General features: G+C 40.9%; 2 protein-coding genes across 2 annotated transcripts in view; both read right to left on the reverse strand.

The window, feature by feature from the left end:
- Positions 1-486: 486 nt before the first annotated feature.
- Positions 487-6,211, reverse strand: C2H3orf38 (chromosome 2 C3orf38 homolog). The gene is made up of 3 exons (XM_064411125.1): positions 6,008-6,211; positions 4,393-4,613; positions 487-2,690 (listed from the first exon to the last, which is right to left on the reverse strand). The coding sequence occupies exons 1-3, from the start codon at positions 6,138-6,140 to the stop codon at positions 2,115-2,117; spliced, it is 930 nt and encodes a 309-aa protein (XP_064267195.1). The 5' UTR covers positions 6,141-6,211; the 3' UTR covers positions 487-2,114.
- A 3,120-nt stretch (positions 6,212-9,331) lies between these two features.
- The window catches only part of ZNF654 (zinc finger protein 654), a 30,211-nt gene continuing 21,101 nt past the window's right edge, over positions 9,332-18,441 (reverse strand). The window contains exons 7-9 of the mRNA XM_064411124.1: positions 17,276-17,417; positions 13,504-15,829; positions 9,332-13,173 (exon numbers count right to left, since the gene is read on the reverse strand). Of these exons, the coding sequence (XP_064267194.1) occupies positions 13,166-13,173; positions 13,504-15,829; positions 17,276-17,417 (2,476 nt within the window). The 3' untranslated portion in view covers positions 9,332-13,165. The remainder of the gene's footprint in view (positions 13,174-13,503; positions 15,830-17,275; positions 17,418-18,441) is intronic.

Raw genomic sequence — 18,441 nt, forward strand, 5'->3', positions numbered from 1 at the left:
ACAGAATTTTATCACCCTGCAGAGCTTACCCTTATCCAACTCTTAGGGGAAAAAGAACAAGCTACTGAGACAGATAACGGATTGGAAGAAAACAGCAAGCAAGAATCATCTTGTGACAAGGGAACATAAAATATTTCCTGCCATAATAAAGGCAATTATAACAGTAAAGAACCAGCAGAATAAAAAATTATAGTCTAAACAGATGAAGACTATTAGACACCTTTCATAAACTCCTGAACACACTTAAAACCTTCGCTTCTTGGGGAGCATCCAAAGGAAGCACAGAGCGATATCATTTCCACTGCTTAATGTTCAGAAAGTTCCACACGTTTTGCTATAGATCGGAATTTTACTTTTTACCAGATTATTTACCAGAGAAAATCTAGAGAGCACAAATTTAGCATTGCAGCTTCAGTGGTAGTGATAGACATAAGAAACTGTTATTGAAAATATTTGTCGTGATAAGAAACAGAGGAAAATGGATGATAACAGTTTTCAAGAAATTTTACTTCCTTTTTTCAATCTCCTAAATACAACTAAAATGTCCAGTGCTTCCAACGGTAAATCAACAATTAATTCCTTCAGCTCTGAACAGCAGCATCTAAAAAGAGGGATGAAATCACTCCTGTAAATATTTCAACTTTTTGAAACTTGTCCAGCTCCATTTAAACAAGTCCAGAAACAATTTCAGCTCCATTTAAACAAGTCCTAACTTTTCCCTTAAAGTCAAGGTTAAGCTAAAAGTACTTTCTCACATTTGCCACACAGTCAATGTTTTTCTACTCTGAAAACATTCTGTGTCAATGATTTAAAAACTGAATTTGGAACTCGAAGTAAGGATTTTATTTTAAACAACAGAAAAATTAGAAGCCACAACTCAGCTGTTTATTGAGAAAGAACATCCCAACACATCTGAACTTTTGCTTAGAAATTATTTTAAGGAGAAAGCAAGATTCCAACTGTTCACAAAGATCAATTCTGTGCATACCTGAACCTTTTTGTTTCCTCTCACCTGGCCATAGTTCAGCAACACAAACCTGGGAACAGCTCTTCTGGTTCTGCTAAGTTAGGGGGAATGTTTATGTTTTCAGAACCTTAAATAGTGAAGACAGAAAATTAAAACAAAATTCCCAAACAATCAAACAAGATGCAGAAAAAGAAGTTTTCACCTCACTTCACCTCTAGTCCCCTATAAATAGATACAGTAAAAAAAAAAAAGTTTTACACTGGCAATAATTTCAATAATTTTCTATTATTACGTAGTAATTGGATACTTTTCTTAGCATGACCTATCACTGTAACCACCCAGTGGTAACAAATGGACTTTCTGTACCTGTAACAAAGCAGCTCAGAGTAAACAAAATACTTATTTTGAGAAAATATACAAAAATCACAACTATTATATTAAGAACTCTGTTGTAATTATATAAAAAATAACTATCAGAGCATTTGGTTCATACAGTGTTTCTGCAAGTTCTGAAATCAAGTTCTTGATCCAAGACAGTCAGTGCTAGAAATGGGCACCCATCTCAAGCCTGTCTGTCTGGGGACACAGACAGAACAATTTGTGTGCATTCATGACAAAACTGGAGCCATAAGGTAAAAGGGCAGGAAGCAATTAATGGAAAGAGGCTAAAAAAAGACTTCAACAATGCCAAGTTCCCTGCACTGTCCCATTACAGCACATTCAGAACACCCACAGCAGCTGCCTCCATTCAGTGTTTTGTTTTGGGTTTTCTATTGGTTTTCTTAGGACTCAGATGACCATTTACACACTTAGCCCTCCCAAATTTCCAAAGCCAGATGTAATGACTTCTGCTACAGCTCAGGTGAGAGTTTCAACTGGTGTCCTGAAGAGAATTTGCAGTTTGTAAACCCCTCATTAGACAAGGCTGCCAATCCATATTTAAATGCAACCGTGAATAACCAAACTCCACTCTAATGACAGTGCAGAACCTGAAGGAATGCCCATGAAATATTTGTTAGCTCTTGGAAAGTGCCCACAAGCATCACTTGTGTTAATACCCTGTATCTCAGCCTGCCACTCAGCAAATCTTACTCAGAGAAGAGAAACTGCATGGCAGCAACAACCCAGCCCCGCAATGACAAAATGCTCAGAATTTCTGAGGTTCAAACACAGTCAGCTCATTCCCATCATAGAACTCTCTCAGTTGGTTTGACTCATATTTTAGGGAAGGTTTTTCCATTTGCATGCCAGGCTCCAGAGCATTCTGCCCTACTATTTTAAGGTTCACCACTTTTATTTTCCAGGTGTTGTTCCTCATGGGGCAGCTGATGAGCCCAAAGATTTGCTCAAAGACACCCAAACAAGTGTTGTCTCTGTGCACTGTGCCAGCCACTGCCACCAGCACCAATCCATGAGGGGACATGGCACATTTCAGGCCACTGGAATGCAAATTTGGGTTGAAGAGGAGACATTCTTCTTTCACCAAGGACAGCAGGCGCAGGCTCACCATGTCTGCACCCACATATTGTTCCACGTTTTTTTCCAAAGTGTTGTAACAGAACTTCAGTTTGGCATCCTCCCAAAAATGCTGTGGTCCCCATGTTGCTTCAGATTTTACTCCCAAAGGGTGCTGAGAGTTCAGGAGTTCAAAGTACCACTGGCAGAATTCTCCTCCTAGACCACGAATGTCATCTTGTGGTGACTTCTGTCCATTTCCATGACTCTGCAGTCAAGCAAATTTTTTTCTTAGAACTGTTCAGCAAGATTATCACTCAGAAAAACATCAAATCACATACATGCTTATATTAAACATTTTAAGTGTTCTGAGCCAGAGTGCCTGAAGAGAAACACCAAAGTAAAATCTCACTTGTTTTTACTAACATGATTATCTAATGTAGAGAACCAGGACAGGTTCTTTGAATTACACCTAGAAAGTGCTTCAGAGTCTTGGGCTCTTTACAAAGAGGAAAATCATGGTTCTACTGAAAAAGGACAGGGAAGGATGCAAAGTGACTTCTTTTGGAACTAAATGTACAGTTACTTTATAGGACTTCTCAGTATTAATGACTTGACAGCAAGACTTTTTTTAGAAGCAAATCAAGTATCAAGTTTTCTAACACCAAAGTCTAGTAAGTATTAAATTGTGTTATAAGCATTAAGCAATTAAGCATGAAAAGTCTGGAGAATTCTGTATAGAAATGCTGTATTTGCTTCACCACAAGTTGAAGTAATTTCCAATTCTGTTACATAGGTTCAAGTTTCCCATTTCTTCAAAGTGGTGAAGAAAGAAGGGACAAGAATTAAGAGAAAACAAGTGCAAAGAATGTGATAAATAAATCGACTTTCTTTTAAATTTATGAATATGTTTGAAGTACTTCATTGATGTACCATCAACCAAAGAATTTTTTTAAGACAAACATTTCTTTTTTCTCTAATGATGCACACAGAAAATTGCTTTGAAAACAATTCTCAGCTAAATGCTAACTGTCATCAGCTAATCCCTGAGTGAAAGCTCAGGGAAACAGGTTCTCAACAGGGACAGAGCTCTCACAGCCCAGGAGGGCTGCTGCCCACGAGGGCTCTGAACTGCAGCAGAGAGGCCAATTGGAACCACAAATAAACCCCTCCAAGTTCATTACACCATGAGGATTTGCTGAATGGCAAAGATTTTAACTTCAAAACAACCTATTATTGCCAAAAGACAAAGTGTTACAAATTCCTGGACAAATTTTGTTCAGCTGTTTCTGGCTCACATGGAATTCATTGCTGCAGCTCAAGAGAACAGCTCTTACTCAGCTCAGTGTGTGAATGTGTGCTGCTTTTCCTTCTGATCAGCCTGGGACATCTGCATGGAATTTTTTTAGATCTCAATGAGGAAACAATCATGTAAAATATAGGGATAAGGAATGTGTCCTCTGTTCCCATCAGTGTTCTGTTGCAGGTTTACCAGATCTTGGGGGCAGGCATTCCTTACTACAGCTCTGAACAGAGCCCACCAAAATTATAAATTCAATTGTTTGGAAAAAAGGGAAAGCAAATGGCACTGAACTGTCACTGCTGGAAACTGCACATTTTATCAATATATAAACTCACTAAAATCACGAGGGCCTCTGCAGAATTTCTGTGCCATTCATACTGTTTTCAGTTGCCCTGAACCCACAAAACTATGTGGGAATATCTTCTATTTTAGCCTATAGGACAATCTAAAACTTCAAAGCATGGAGAAGACCCTGCACATTAGAGCTCAAACACTGTGGCAAACAGAGCAGACACCTTCAGATGCTGTAATTTAAAAACCAACCAAACCAAACCGACTAAGAGTTAAAAAGGTTTGGGACCTTGCTACAGGTGCACACCTGCACTGCTCATCCTGTGGAGGCAGCGCTGAGCAGCCTGAGGATTTCCAGCAGCACTCACTCACTCACCGGTGCAGGAGGTTTTCTGTGCCCTGCCTCCGGGGCTCGGGCCGTGAGCTGCCCGCTCCAGAGCTGCCTCACCCGCTCGATCAGCACGTGTTTCTCCGAGGAAGGAGGCACTGCGATTCCCTCCGCCGCCAAGTACTTGAAGATGATTTCTCTGCAGACTTTCCTGCGCCTCAGGAGCTCCTCCACGTTTTGGCTGTACACCAGAATGGCATCAATGGCCTCTGCAAAGAAAGAAGTTGGAGTTATCTTCTTTCACAATAAAAACCCAAACCTAAGCCATTTCTTAAACTCCTGACCTCCAAACACAGTACAAGACAAGTACAAGACAAGGACATGAAGAGACTGCAAGTTTGTAAACTGAAATCTGGCCTCATCATATCAGACAGAGAATACACCCAAAAGCTTGTAAATATGCTTCTTGGGCAAGAATTCCAGTGAAGTGTTTCAGCAATGCACAGTAATCTGAGAAAGCGAGGTTCCACCTCCTTCCTCCTTCCTGAAGCCTGCTGGAAATGGAACTAAATCTGTTTTATTTCCACAATAATGTGTGGAAATCACAACTCCCATGTTCATAAGAAAATGCATCCTAGCACAACAACAGTGCATTGAATGGCAGCAATAAACAAAATGCAGCTACAAGGCTCTGCGGCAGAACGAGGAAACATGACAAACTTAAATTCTCTTTTAAAGCAGTTGTAGCACACAGTTCCCACCTGAACGGAGGCTAGCACTTAACACGGGACCTATAAAAACCCTAAATCTAACCAGAAAGAAAGTGCTAAAACAAAACACAAAAATCTTTCCATTTAACTTACAACCACTGCAAAAAGTAGGGGGAAAAAGTAAGGAGAAAAAAAAAAACACTACAGGCAAAGACCTTTTAAAGAAATGCGTTGGGCAAATCTTATAGGTTTTAGTTACATCACATGAAACATACTCAAGGCTTTGGGACGAACATATATATATATACACACACATATATATATATAGGTGTGTGTATATATATATACAGATGTATATACACACACACACATATATATAGGTGTGTGTATATATATATATATATATATAGATGTATATACATATAAATATGCACATATATATATATATATATATACACACCTGAGGCAACTGGGCAAAAAACCTAATGGCCTCAGGTATATATGGCCTCACACAAAAAATGAACTCTTATGAAACAAATCTCAACAAAGTGATGGAGGACAGGCACAACTGGAAGCATGCTGCCGAAAAAGGAAGTTCAATGCAGATTCAAATTTTACCTTTTCAAAACCTGAAAAAAAAATGTGACTGACACCAACAGGGAGAGACTCTTGATTTCAATACTTTTACCCACGGAGGGCACGGCCGTGCTGGCCGCTCACTGCCGGCTCTGAGAGCAGAGCTGCGTGCGGAGCTGAACCTTTGCTACCAGCCCGTCGCCACCGCACCCTCCTGGGCCCGGACACCCCAAACCCCCCGGAGCAGCCACCCCCGGAGCTGCTGGGCTGTGCGGAGAAGGCTCCGGCAGCGACCCCGAGCCCTGCGAGCCCCGGGCCCGGGGAAGCGAAGGCAGGGCCCGGCCCCGCTGGGCAGGCCCCGAGGGCTGCCCGCGCACCTTGGCGGCTCTCCGGGTGCACCAGGCGGTTGGTGACGGTGTCGGTGAGCGCCAGCAGCTCCTCGGTGTGCAGGAGCTCCAGCAGGGCCCAGCAGCCCGCCCGCTCCCGCTCGCTCAGCCCCGGGCCCGCCATGGCCGCGCCCGCTGCAGCGCCGAGCGCCGGCTGGAAAAGGCGGCCGGCACCGAGGTTCCGCACGGAGAAGCGGCACGGGGGGAGCGACGCGGCGGGGAGGCGGGATTAAATGTGCAGATCGTGTGTTGTACCTATGGAGGGTTCATAACTGAGGCTGTCCGAACCGCCCAGCCCGCCCTGAAGGCGTGCTGAGCTCTGGGGAGATGCTGGAGAGCAGCAGCGTGGAAAGGGATGGGAACCGGCCCTGGAGTCAGGGGCGACATCCCTGTCCTGGGGACATCGGGGACAGGCAGGGGATTGTCCTGGGGACATGAGGGACAGCTTGGACAGCCAGGGGATTGTCCTGGAGACATGAAGGACATCGGGGACAGGCAGGGGATTGTCCTGGGGACATCAGGGACAGCTTGGACAGCCAGGGGATTGTCCTGCTCTGCTCTGGGCGGGCCTCACCTCCAGTCCTGGGGCAGCTCTGGGCACCACGCCATCAGAATGTTTTAAAGCCATTAGAGAGTGTTGATGTGGAAGGGCCTTGAGAAGCTGTGTGAGGAGGGTTTGGTCTCTTCAGCTGGACAAGTGGAAGGCTCACTGCAGTCACAAAGTCCTCGTGAGGGGAAGAGGAGGGACAGACACTGATCCCTCTCTGGTGACAGTGACAGGACCCGAGGGAATGACCTGAAGTGGCAGGGAAGGTTTAGGCTGGATATTAGAAAAAGGTTCTCCCCAGCACCAGACTGGCAGAGCTCAGGCACAGTTGTGTGACTCTTGGGGTCCTGTGCAGGCCAGGAGCTGGACTTGGTGATCCTTGGGGTCCCATCCAGATCAGGATATTCTCCGATTCCTCACAGAGGATGTCATTCTATGATTCCTACCACTGGACACCTCATCTGGACCAAGCTAGAGTCATCCACTTGTGCCCGAGGCAAGAACTGCATGATCCCAAGTGATGCATCTCCCCAGGACTGGGAAATCCAACAGCAGCACCTGTTTAAGGAAACAAAACCCTATAAGCTAAAGATGCCTTTTTTTTTTTTCCTTTTTTTTTTTACTAAATGCAAGCTCTCAACCTTGTGTTGCTCTTCCACTTGGCACTATTTTCTGTGAGGGGCAGAGCAACCAGTGATGGACACTTCATAAGAAAGAGAAAAGATGAACAAAAAAGGGAATAGAAGACAGCAGAAGCTTCCGCTGAGCTAAGCATCAAAATCTACATGCAAAGAAAAATAAAGGTGCAAAGAGTGCTTGACCTCTCTGTGGCAGAAAAAGCCAACACTCCTCCACCCCATGCTTAAATATGGATGTGTAAAGAGACCACATTTTTGAGCTAAAGCTGCCTGTGATTTGAAACCCAGGAACACCCAGATGCTGTAAAAACACACAAAAGAACCACGTTCAAATTACTGATGATGCTTTTGCACAAATTCATCACCATGGTGGGCTCTGTTCTGAGCTATAGTAAGGAATGCCTGCCCCAAGGTCTGGTAAACCTGCAACAGAACACAAGAACAGAGGACGCATTCCTTATCCCTGTATTTCAGATTATTGTTTCCTCTTTGAGATGTAAAAAAATTCCAGGCAGATGTCCCATGCTGATCAGAAGGAAAAGCAACACACATTGAACTGAGTAAGAGCTGTTCTCTTGAGCTGCAGCAATGAATTCTATGTGAGCCAGAAACAGCTGAACAAAATTTGCCCATGAATTTTAAGTTCAGCATTCTGATAAAAACTCAGTCTGGAAGCATCTGGAAAGCTTTAACATAATAATGCTTATTGTCTGCTGTGCCAAACTTCCCCTCACGTGCACAATGATTTAATATTCTTGATGAGTATCAATCCTGCAAACTACAAATTAGACAATGCATGTGATAAATATAAATTACCTTCATTTTGCTTATGTTTCAATAATCCTTTATTTGCAGCCTTCAAGGAGTAATACCTATCCAATTCTTCTGGAATTCAGGGGGAAAAACAAACAACCATCAACATGCCATTTTAAAAATTAGATTGTGTGCTGCATTTTCAGTAAGCAGTCAGGGGGTGGGAGGGGAAGGCAAGGAGAGCTTGCCTTGGAATAGCCACATTCCCATTAATCCTTAGACAGGAAAAGTGCACTGGCATCAGAGGTTGGAGAGACTTTTCAATATTCAGGACTGATGTCTCCCGACAGCCCCTTTCCTGTTCTAAACCACGACCAGCCCTTTCAGCAGGATTATTTATAATATATTTACATATTATCTTACTTTGTAAATATTTCCCCGTTGGAGGTGATGGGGGTGGAAAAGGGATAATCTCAGAAGTAGATTTCATTTTTTTCTCTCTTTCTCATAACTCAAAAATCCCTTTAGATTTTTTATTCAAACATGTAATTGTTTGAATTGACTTGAGCATTGAGCAGGAACTGGCATTCCCAAAGGGGAAGAAACAGGAAAATTTTTAGCCTATATAAACCAAAAGGTGAACAGAACTCTTGTAACAATAAATTGCTGTCGTAATTCAAGGAGTTACTACAAGGGCTTTTGTTGTATTTTCTGTCTCCTGTTCATCTGAGGAGGGGCAAAGTTTATATTTGGTGTTAATATATTTAACAATTAATTTATTAAATGGCTTATGTACGCATTGCCATTTTGATAAATATTCTTGCTGGCAAAATGTACCTGAGGTCCCTTACCCTTACACTCACACTTACCTTCCTCAGGTAAGGACCTTGTCAAAATCATCCACAGCAGAAAACAAAGGTAAGTTTGAAGTCACACACACAAAAAAAAGTCACCATCCAAAATTTTCCAGAAGACAGTCAAAAATCTGCAGTCAAAAAACCTAATAATTTACGGGGCTGTAAATAAATCTAAATTATCCAGTAATTTCAGGGGGCAGTATTGAACTTTCTGAAGCAAAAGAAAAAAGCAGCTACACTGTCTTTCTGTCTGAACCCACCAACCAGAAGCAGAGGTCTCTTAAAATAGCTGCACCCCTTCTTGTCTGTGGCCCCAAATCTGGATTTTGAGCCCTAGGAATTAACTGCTGCCTCCATTTTGAAGCTTGGTCTGTCCAAATCCAAATACCCACACACCTGGAACATCAAGACCTGGCATCTTCACACAGGTGCCACTCAACCATCATGTACCAAACATAACACAGTAGCTCTGAACATCACAGCAGCATTTCCAGAGTGATTCTCCAAAAGACAAGATCAGTTTCTATCAACAACAAAGACAATGTTTTATTGAACAAATCTATGTACAGTACAAAAGGTCTTTAAAATGAAACACTACTGTAGATTTATTGCAGTTTGATGGCTCAGTTTTAATTTGTACTCTTATATAAAATGCAAAGTAAAATAATTTAACATTCAACAAGGAAGCACAAATTTCCTTTCTTGCTGAACCTGTAACAGCTTTTACAAATTAAGAGTCCCAAAATGCATACACTGCATTTAATCAGAAAGGTGTTATACAGTACCAAATAAATTAAGAAAATAGTAACACTACCACCCCCTTTGGGTCTTTTGTCCATAGCACTGGTGTTAAACAATAAAAGAAATGAGTACAGCTGAACCTTCCATGTGATATTAAAATCACAAAGTTTAATGTTATAAATTATCCAAACTATACAATTCATATAATTTTTATGAATATGGCTAAATAACCAAAGTACCAGTGACCTTGTCCCACAGATATGACCACTTGCAACCTACTTTCAGTATTCTTTTTTTTTTTGTGAAAGGTGCCTACACTGAGCTGCAGCTTTTTGAAATTAGAAATTCCATGACCTTTACAGTGAAACATGATGAGGTCAGAGGAGACACTCTTAAAAGGAAAGTCCAAATCCAACTGGAGGAATGTTATTAAATACAATTATGAGCATTGAATTGCACCAACTTTGATCCAACAAGGCTCCTAAGCTCATGGATAACTTCAGGCAGCTTTAAGGAAGGCTGGAGGCTTACATTACACATGTACTTCAGGACTTATTGAATCAAAGTGATACATCTTCAAGGACTTCCAATTCTATCACACAATGCTTAATGTCTGGGGAAAAATAAAAAAGAAAACAAACGAAAAATCTCCAACTTTTAAGACTTGTAAACTATTTTCAGCCTTACAAGTTGCAGGCTTTGTATGGGGTATTACTCAAAATAATAAAGAATCCTTAAAAAGCATGGAGAATTATTCCACACGTGATTAGAATTATTCCACAGATGATCCAAGCATCTTTTTACCTGTGATTAAAGTTGCTTAATACTGCAACTATCTGAGAATACCAACAGGTATCAGAGAGTAGCTTAAAGAAAATGCAATGTCTTATGAAGTAAAAATAATTACTTTAAAACCTTACCACCCACTTGCTACTTAAAGTCAATTTAACAGATTCCTGATAATTGTTAGGTGATGCTCATCTTCACCTATGTAAGAATTCGTTTTTCCTATTCTCCAGAGTGTACACACTGAATACATGAGAGAAACAAATGGTGGTGTCCCAGAAAAGCATCTCGGAACAAAAATTATTTTAATGCAGGTACAAAAAATTATGGTCACAGTTTATGCATGTACACAGATGCATTTATCTACACACTTAAACCAAAGATAATACAAGTCTCAATCATGATTTTAAAGCATCTTCAAACATATGGAGCTCCAGGGAAAAGGAAAAAAAGCACCAAAGATTAAAAGGTACATTAAAAAGATTTTACACAATCATCTTTGTTGCATCTTTGTGGACTCACTTTTTAGATTTTCAGAACTGTAATACTTCAAAATTAACCTTTTTTCTACTTTTCCCAAATATATTTAAGCAATCTCGAGCAAAGAAGGGAGAGCCTTGGAACATTCAACGCAGTACCCGGGTCCTTAAAAATTAGTTGGTATCTTAAAGTAAAAAATGTGAAAGTGCATTTGTCTTATAAGGACCCCATTAACTTTATGTTTAAAACTTTTAATGTATTTATACATGTAAATATATATATTGTGTGTATATATGTATATATAATGAATGATGCATTTAAATCAGGTTTTTTGCAACTGCAAAAAAAATTCTTTGGTGCCTTGAACATGATACAAATCTCTGGAAGTGGGCCATAACTGGGATTCATGTAATGCACACATACCTGTGATCATAATTTTATAACCTTTTATGTTAATCCAACTCAAAGTTAAGGCAAAACTCTTCTAGAACTCAAGAGCATGATTTTGAATTTGCATTCTTTTTCCTTGCAGGAAGGGGAAAGAAAGCAGAATTAATGCAAATATCTGTTTAGTTCTACAGAGGATTATTAGCAGAGGCATTACTGAACTACTGAGTTTGTTCCAGAACTATTTCACAGCCAGTCCTACAGAGAAACCCTTGGGTTTCCAAGAGTGAGCCACTGCTACAATGAACGGGGGTTTTTGCACCCCCTGATTTTTTACTCATTAACTTTCACCCACCTGTTGATTTAAGCCCTGCACACACTGTGACAAACTCTTCGGGGACAGCTGAGCAGGAACAGTTGCTCTGGGCTGTCCTGCATTTCTGGAATGACTGAACATCAGTCTTCACCCCTGTGCCTCCCCTGCCTGCAATCCCACTACAATTTCCATAGAACGGGATCCCAAATTAAAAAAAATATGATGTGGCAAGACAGTGTGAGATGAATTAGAGGATAAATTTGCACAGTAATTGGACAATGTGCATGTTTGCCACACCTCTGCCTTAGGGTAGGAAGACCAAAAATTACAATGGCATCTTTTTGGTTTCAAAATCTTCTGTATTTCATTTTTCCATACAGAACTGAAGAACTTCTATTTCCCGTCTTCACATAGTGATTGTTTCTGTGAACAGTGAATTGTGAATAAAGTGCTTAACATTTCAGTAACTCCTTCACCAGCCTCTGGGAAAAGCTCTCCTTTCAAGGGATGCTATGAAATAGGACTGCAGTGTGTCTTGAGGATTGAGAGAATCCCTGTTTTCTCCCTTCTAGACAATGAGTAATTAGTGACAGTACTGAGTTGTGGCCCACCACCATTAAGCAACATAACAGATGTGAAACAGGTTCTTCCTGACCCTTTTGTTCACCCCAGCCTGATGTGCTCTGCTTCTGTTTGCCTTCTCAAGCTCTTGTCTGTCCTACCAACAGCTGAGGGACCTCTGTGCTTGCAGAATATTAGTTTAACTCTGCAAGCTTAGCCCTCCCAACATTCCAGACTTGCTTCCATCAGCTGCTGTTAATATCCACACAATCTAGCACTTGTGTTGGTCTTCCCACACCTACAGCAGATGTTTTACAGGAGTCACTTTTACCTCAGCCTTGCAAAGGGCTTCTCTTGCACGCATCTGATTGCCACCGTGTGCAAGTCTCACAAAATAGCACATCAACTCTCTTTTCCCTGCTTGTTCTGTATTTCAAGTTTTTGGCTATTCCAGCATCCCATCTAGCTCAAGATTTCCTTCCACATTCCTCTTTGGATTCTGAGCAGAAGTTTACGAAACAAGCTCCATGCTTTTGAGCAGATAATGGACTCACATACTCAGACTTTTAAAAAAATAATTAAAAATGCATGGTTTCTTTATGCATTTATCCATAAGGTAAAAACATAACACCTCCTTGAATGATTCCTTCTCAGCTGTGTGGACAGGTACCCATTAACCACACAAACTACAGCAGCTTGCAGAACTGGCTGGTGGGATTTCCACAAGGCAATGAACACCTCTATTTCCTCTGCCTATCCCCTCTATGCCTCACCGTCCTTCAACCTTCATGCTAGAAAAGCTGTGCCATTAAGCTTCAATCATACATTTGGAATGAACATGGCTTTTTTGGATAACTGGTACTTTGGAGGTTTTGTAGCAACTTTTCTGAAGACCTGCAGAGCTCCTATTACTCCTTTGTGAGTTTTGTCTAGAAAATGTGCTTTGTCTTTATCAAGGTCATGTTTTTCTATAGGAATTTGAGACTGCTTCATGATTAAGGCCAACTGGGAAACAAACTGATGCTGCTTCATGTAGTGTTTCCTTACACCACTCCTCATCTGATACTTTTCCACAACATTGAATCAGGCACCTATAAAAGACAAAAGATCAGAATGTAAATCATTCCTTGCTTTAGAACACTGCATATGTTTTTTTACCACATTTAGTTTCAAACATGCAAGGCAAGACAGATTGATTCAATTACCCCATTCTGTTTTATCAGAAGTCTTTTCCATTCGTTTGCCTACAAATTCTCACCACCTCTTTCTTATTCTGAACAGCATGTCCAATTTCAACTTCCAATTTAGCAGAGTACTGTGATTTAGTTAGTGTGTGTCTCATCTACTCCTGTTTGCAAAGGCCATTTTCTGATTGCTACTGACTGCCAAAGAAACCAGCATGGAAGGACTGCAGGACTTACTTTCATCATCTGAATCGAATCCAAAGAGCGTCTGACACTTCTTTTGTGCAAGGTGAGCCTCAAGTGCTTCTGAATTACAGTAGATGGTCAAGCAGTTGCCACATCTAAACCTTTCTGTTGATTTGCTACAAATTTTGTCTTGTTCAGAATAAGCATCTACCTCATCAGCCAAAATTTTTCTCCGTTTTGGCATGCTAATGTAACGTTCATCAAGGTAACTGGGAGGCAATGGTCTGACGTAGGGTTTTGTTAAGATGACACCATATGAAGTAGTCTCTGTTGTCTGATTTGGTTTAGAAGGTACTTGTGAGGCTGCAGGAGCATTATTTTGTGGTGCATCGTGACAATTCTGTAAAACTGGTAACACTGACCCATTTTCTGTCCTTGTTTCATCTGCTACTCTGTCCAAAGGTACCTGGGCTGCCTTGGATGATGTCTGATCTGGGTCACTGTGCCCATTGACCAGTTGGTCACTAACAACATGACAGTTTTCAGGATTTGGCTGTAACACAGGTGTCTTTTGGTCTATCAAACTTAAAACTGGAGCACTACCCTCAGATGAGCTTTCATTTCCATTGTGAATTACATTATTTGCTTTCTTCTCCACACTTTGAATGTATGTCTTTGGTTCTGCAGAATCCTTCCTTGACTTCCAGGTTGGAATTGGTAAATCTACAGTTTCTTTTTCATTAACTGATTCATCCTCATCTTGGTTACTACAAAGTTCTGAAGGATCATCTGAAGAATCTTTTTCACTTGCATCTTCTGAACATTCTGGGGTTTTATTTAAATAATGCTGAGCCTCGTGTTCATACAGCAAAGGGAGCTCCTCAAATAGCTCACAGCAGTTTGAGAAATTGCACTGAGCCTTAAACACACTGTGACTTTTTGTATGTTCTGCAAGCTCAGTCGACAGCTTAAATCTCTGATTACAATTAAAGTGTAAACAAAAGTAAACATTTGGATACACATGTCTCTTCAGGTGGTCTATAAAATGTTGGGAATCAGCGAATTTCCTCTGGCAGAAGCGGCATTTTCCTTTATTCCATTTCATTATATGCTGCTGCACCTTCAGATCAGTTGGGTGAGTTTTTCTGGCGTGTTTGTTGAGGAATCTTATTTTTTTAAATACTCTAGCACAACCATTAGCAGGGCACTTAAAGATTCCTTCCTCATCCAAAGCATCAATATCTTTTTGAGGGCAAAACACTCCATTCACTTTATGCAGAATGGGTGACTCTTTACTGGAGCTCTCATCATCCTCAGGCAAACTCTCTGTACTTAATGCATCAGGAACATTATTAAAGCAGCTGTCACTACTGTTTTCAGTAGCATCATCCTGCTCACTTAGATGGTTTTCCACTGCCTCAAAAACCTGTTCTGCATTCTCAGCCTCCTCTTGGACCTGCTCAGAACTCGGAGCTACCACAGCTACTGTAGCCTCTGGTTCAGTATCTTTGGAACCCTCAGAATTCCCATTTTCAAGAGACACAGAAACACCAGAACATTGCACTTCATGAAGAACAGGAGCCTCCTGACCAGCCTCAAGAGCTGCAGCAAGATGTTGCCTTTCTATCTTCCTGACATGATTCCTTAAGTGCTTCAGCATGAGTCCTTTCTGCCTGAACTTCCTGGTGCAAAGCACGCAGGAGAAGCTGCCCTTTTTTTGGTGAGCTTGTGCGTGTTTCACTATGTGATCCCCAAGGAACTCCTTGTTGCAGATCACACAGCGGTGCCTTGGTTCAGCCTGATCCAATGTTTTGGATGCCTCAAGAGCTTGGTGGTTCTTTCTGGCATTCCCTTTGGAACGGGCTCCAGAGCAGTTTCCAGGGTCAAGCTCCCCATTGCTGACATCTGTTAAACAGCCACGTTCCTCACCCAGAGCCCTGTACTCCGCTGTTTTCTCTGTGTTTGCAGGAGAGTTTTCCAGTGTACTTTCACTCAAGCCATCCAAGGCTTTATCCCCCAACAAGGCTAAACAATTCTGCTTGATCATCAAGAAATTCCAGAACTCAGGATCGAAAAACAATCCTTTTTTCAAGATGGGCAGCAGCTCGAACCGCACGCGGTTCTGAACAGAACTAGTGCACTCATTGTATTCTTCATCTGCACATTTGTACAAGTGCTCAACAGTGTAGTAAGATTCCAAGGTGCGCTCCAGGAAAAAGATGGAGAGAGCACAAATTCTGAGGATCTCCAAGTCATTTGGCAGAAAATGAGCGATTGCTTTATAAATAAGACTTTTCATGCTGGGGTCTTCACGGAGGTCCAGCTGTAGGGCACATCCACATATCTCAACACAGATCTGAAGGCCGTCTTCACCAACCTGCAGGAAGGGAACCACAGTGTACATAAACAATTCCCAAACATCCCATGTACTTATATTAATTTATTGCAAAACAGGAGTGCAGAAAGCATCCTGCTACTGAACTTCACCCAAGGGCATGAACATTTTTAAATATTGCTCAAACCAGGCTATAAATACAGATACAAAAATGGTTTGCACTGAAAGCCTCAAAGCTTCAGCTCTGCCCCATGCAGCTCTGTAGTTAAAGACAATTATTTGGGGATATAAGCCAGAACTGCAAGAGATCACATCTAATCTATCAGTATCTTCTACTTGCCTTTTCACTACCTAGGCTGCTTCACACTATAACTCGACAGTTTCTCTATATTTTGGCTGTTCTAACTTTTCTAGCTAGAATTACATGACAACCATAGCAATATTGCTCAGTTTTGAACAACCAACAGGAGAACCTTAACAACCCACAGCCAAGAAGTCTAAAAGGCTTCATTTTCCAAAACTGATGACCCATCCTTCCAATGAGCAGAACTCCTAATTCCACACTTCAAGCTGGGAGCCCTGTCATGAACATGGAACTCAGAGGAACAGTCAGAAATACTCTGCCCAACAGGCAGCAGATTAAAGGTAAAAAAGGTACAGGAAATTGAGAAATAATTAAGACCTCCTATATTTGGGTTTTAACAAATACAGCAAATGCTCCATAAGTAGGTGATTAGTAAAAAAATAAGACTATTCAGATGCAAATAGAATTATTAATATCACCTCAAGCGCTTTAGAGTACATACCCCTTGAATAGCAACAAATTATTGCATTTAAATCTGACAAAATAATTTAGAATTCATTTAGGATATAAAATATTAAGGAGCTCTGTTAAGTCAGGTCAATGATAAATAACATTTGTTGGGAAACAACTCTCAGGCCTGTGTGCAAAGTATTGCATGTGACATCTTTTGCAGATGGGGCAGAACAAGACTGAGATCTGAAGCATGAAATACAGCACAATTTTCTGAAGCAAAATGATATCTTTTCCTGTATTATTCTGCATTTTCCTTTATGTTATATTAAGACTTTTTTCCAGTTTTGATTAGAAGTGGTAAAAGGATGAAGGGTACATACAATTACACAGATCCTATTTCCTTAAGAGGTCAGGCTGAAAAAAAAAAACCCAACCCCAATCATTCACATTTATTCCATGGACTTATTCCTCAGAATAATTATTGCTGCAGAAACAGAAAAACTCAGAATTCAGTAAAAAAAAAATAAATCTTAAAACCACACAAGCAATCATAATATTGAAGCCCATCCTAGAAACTGACAAAATTTTAAAGATCATATTATGTCCTTCCCTAACCCCTCTTTTTTAACTTTCCACCAAAAATGGTCATTACACAATATAAACATCACTTCTCTTTACTTTAACTGGTCACAAAAAGAATGGTGGATGAGGTAAAAACAAACACAACTTACTTCATCCTTAATGACTTTCATGAAAGGGAAAATTACTCTGACATTTGTAGCAATCCTTAGAAGCTGGTAGCACTGGTCCACAAATACTTGTTTGGATGGGTTAGATTTCAGCTGCAGTTTACTCCAAATGAAGATCAGGTCCCTATTAGGTAGAGAATAAAATATTGCAATTACATTGAGTTTAAGAGCTCTCTCACTAAGCACAATGCATTACTAAAGACAATTATTTGCATATTCTGTGATTAAAATCATATTTGATGGTGTAATACTGACCTAATTAACACCACGATGTGCACAACGGAAAATGCAACTTAATTACTTTGTTAAAGCATTCAGGGTATCTCCTATCACCAAGCAATTAAATATTCAACAAAACATTCATGTATTCAGCTCAGTTTCAGAGAAGTGCACAATAAAATCAGATGGAACAGCACCTAGCCCTCAACAACACAGGCAACAAACATCTGTGTGCTCTTGGGATTAAGTCACTTGCAGTACAGGGATGAAGAGTCCTTCAGGAGAAGAAGCTTTTGAATGTGAAAAGTGGAAGCAGCATAGGAAGCTCCTGATGTGGCAGGAAATAGTGATGTTCTCTAGTTATTACAGCACAGTTTTCTGCCTAGAGCAGTTACACCAAAGTTTCAGGCTCTACAGCTATCCTGCATCTCCACGATCTGCAATTAAACAACATTTCTGCCTGAGAAAAGGAAATGTAAGAACAGGTTAATGCTGAACTCTTGTGCTCAAGTGATGTGTTAGCCTATAAAATACAGCTAATTGAAGTTTACAGCATCAAAGTTCTCTGCACTTCAATTCAGAGACTGAGGAAGGCAACTGGGCTAACTTTTAGTCACAAGAAGATTTCTCAGCACTAAGATCTCACACAGGGGTGTGGACTCAGCCAGGACTCAGCAGAAATCCCACCACAGTGTTACAGTGAAAGCAGGACACACTGACTTTCATTTTCTGAAGGAAGACACTTTTCTACTCCAGCAATCTCCTCCCTTGGAAAACAAACCTGGCTACTGACAAAATATTTGGCTGATTTCCAGAGTCAGACAAACCTTTTGAGGTTAAGCTTCTCTTAGTGAGCTCAGAGCCTGAAGGAAGGGAAGGACAGAACTGCCTATGACAAAACCAACTCCACTTCTAAGTCAGGACAGCTC

Source organism: Passer domesticus, chromosome 2, assembly GCF_036417665.1.
Source record: "Passer domesticus isolate bPasDom1 chromosome 2, bPasDom1.hap1, whole genome shotgun sequence".
Lineage (NCBI taxonomy): Eukaryota > Metazoa > Chordata > Aves > Passeriformes > Passeridae > Passer > Passer domesticus.

Bases quoted from the DNA above. Each gene is read 5' to 3' on its own strand.
- C2H3orf38 (XM_064411125.1), bottom strand. From the start codon at position 6,140: ATGGCGGGCCCGGGGCTGAGCGAGCGGGAGCGGGCGGGCTGCTGGGCC. The intron at 4,614-6,007 runs GTGCGCGGGCAG...CTTTCTTTGCAG, and splicing joins GCACCCGGAGAGCCGCCAAG to AGGCCATTGATGCCATTCTG. The intron at 2,691-4,392 runs GTGAGTGAGTGA...GCTTGACTGCAG, and splicing joins ACAGAAAACCTCCTGCACCG to AGTCATGGAAATGGACAGAA.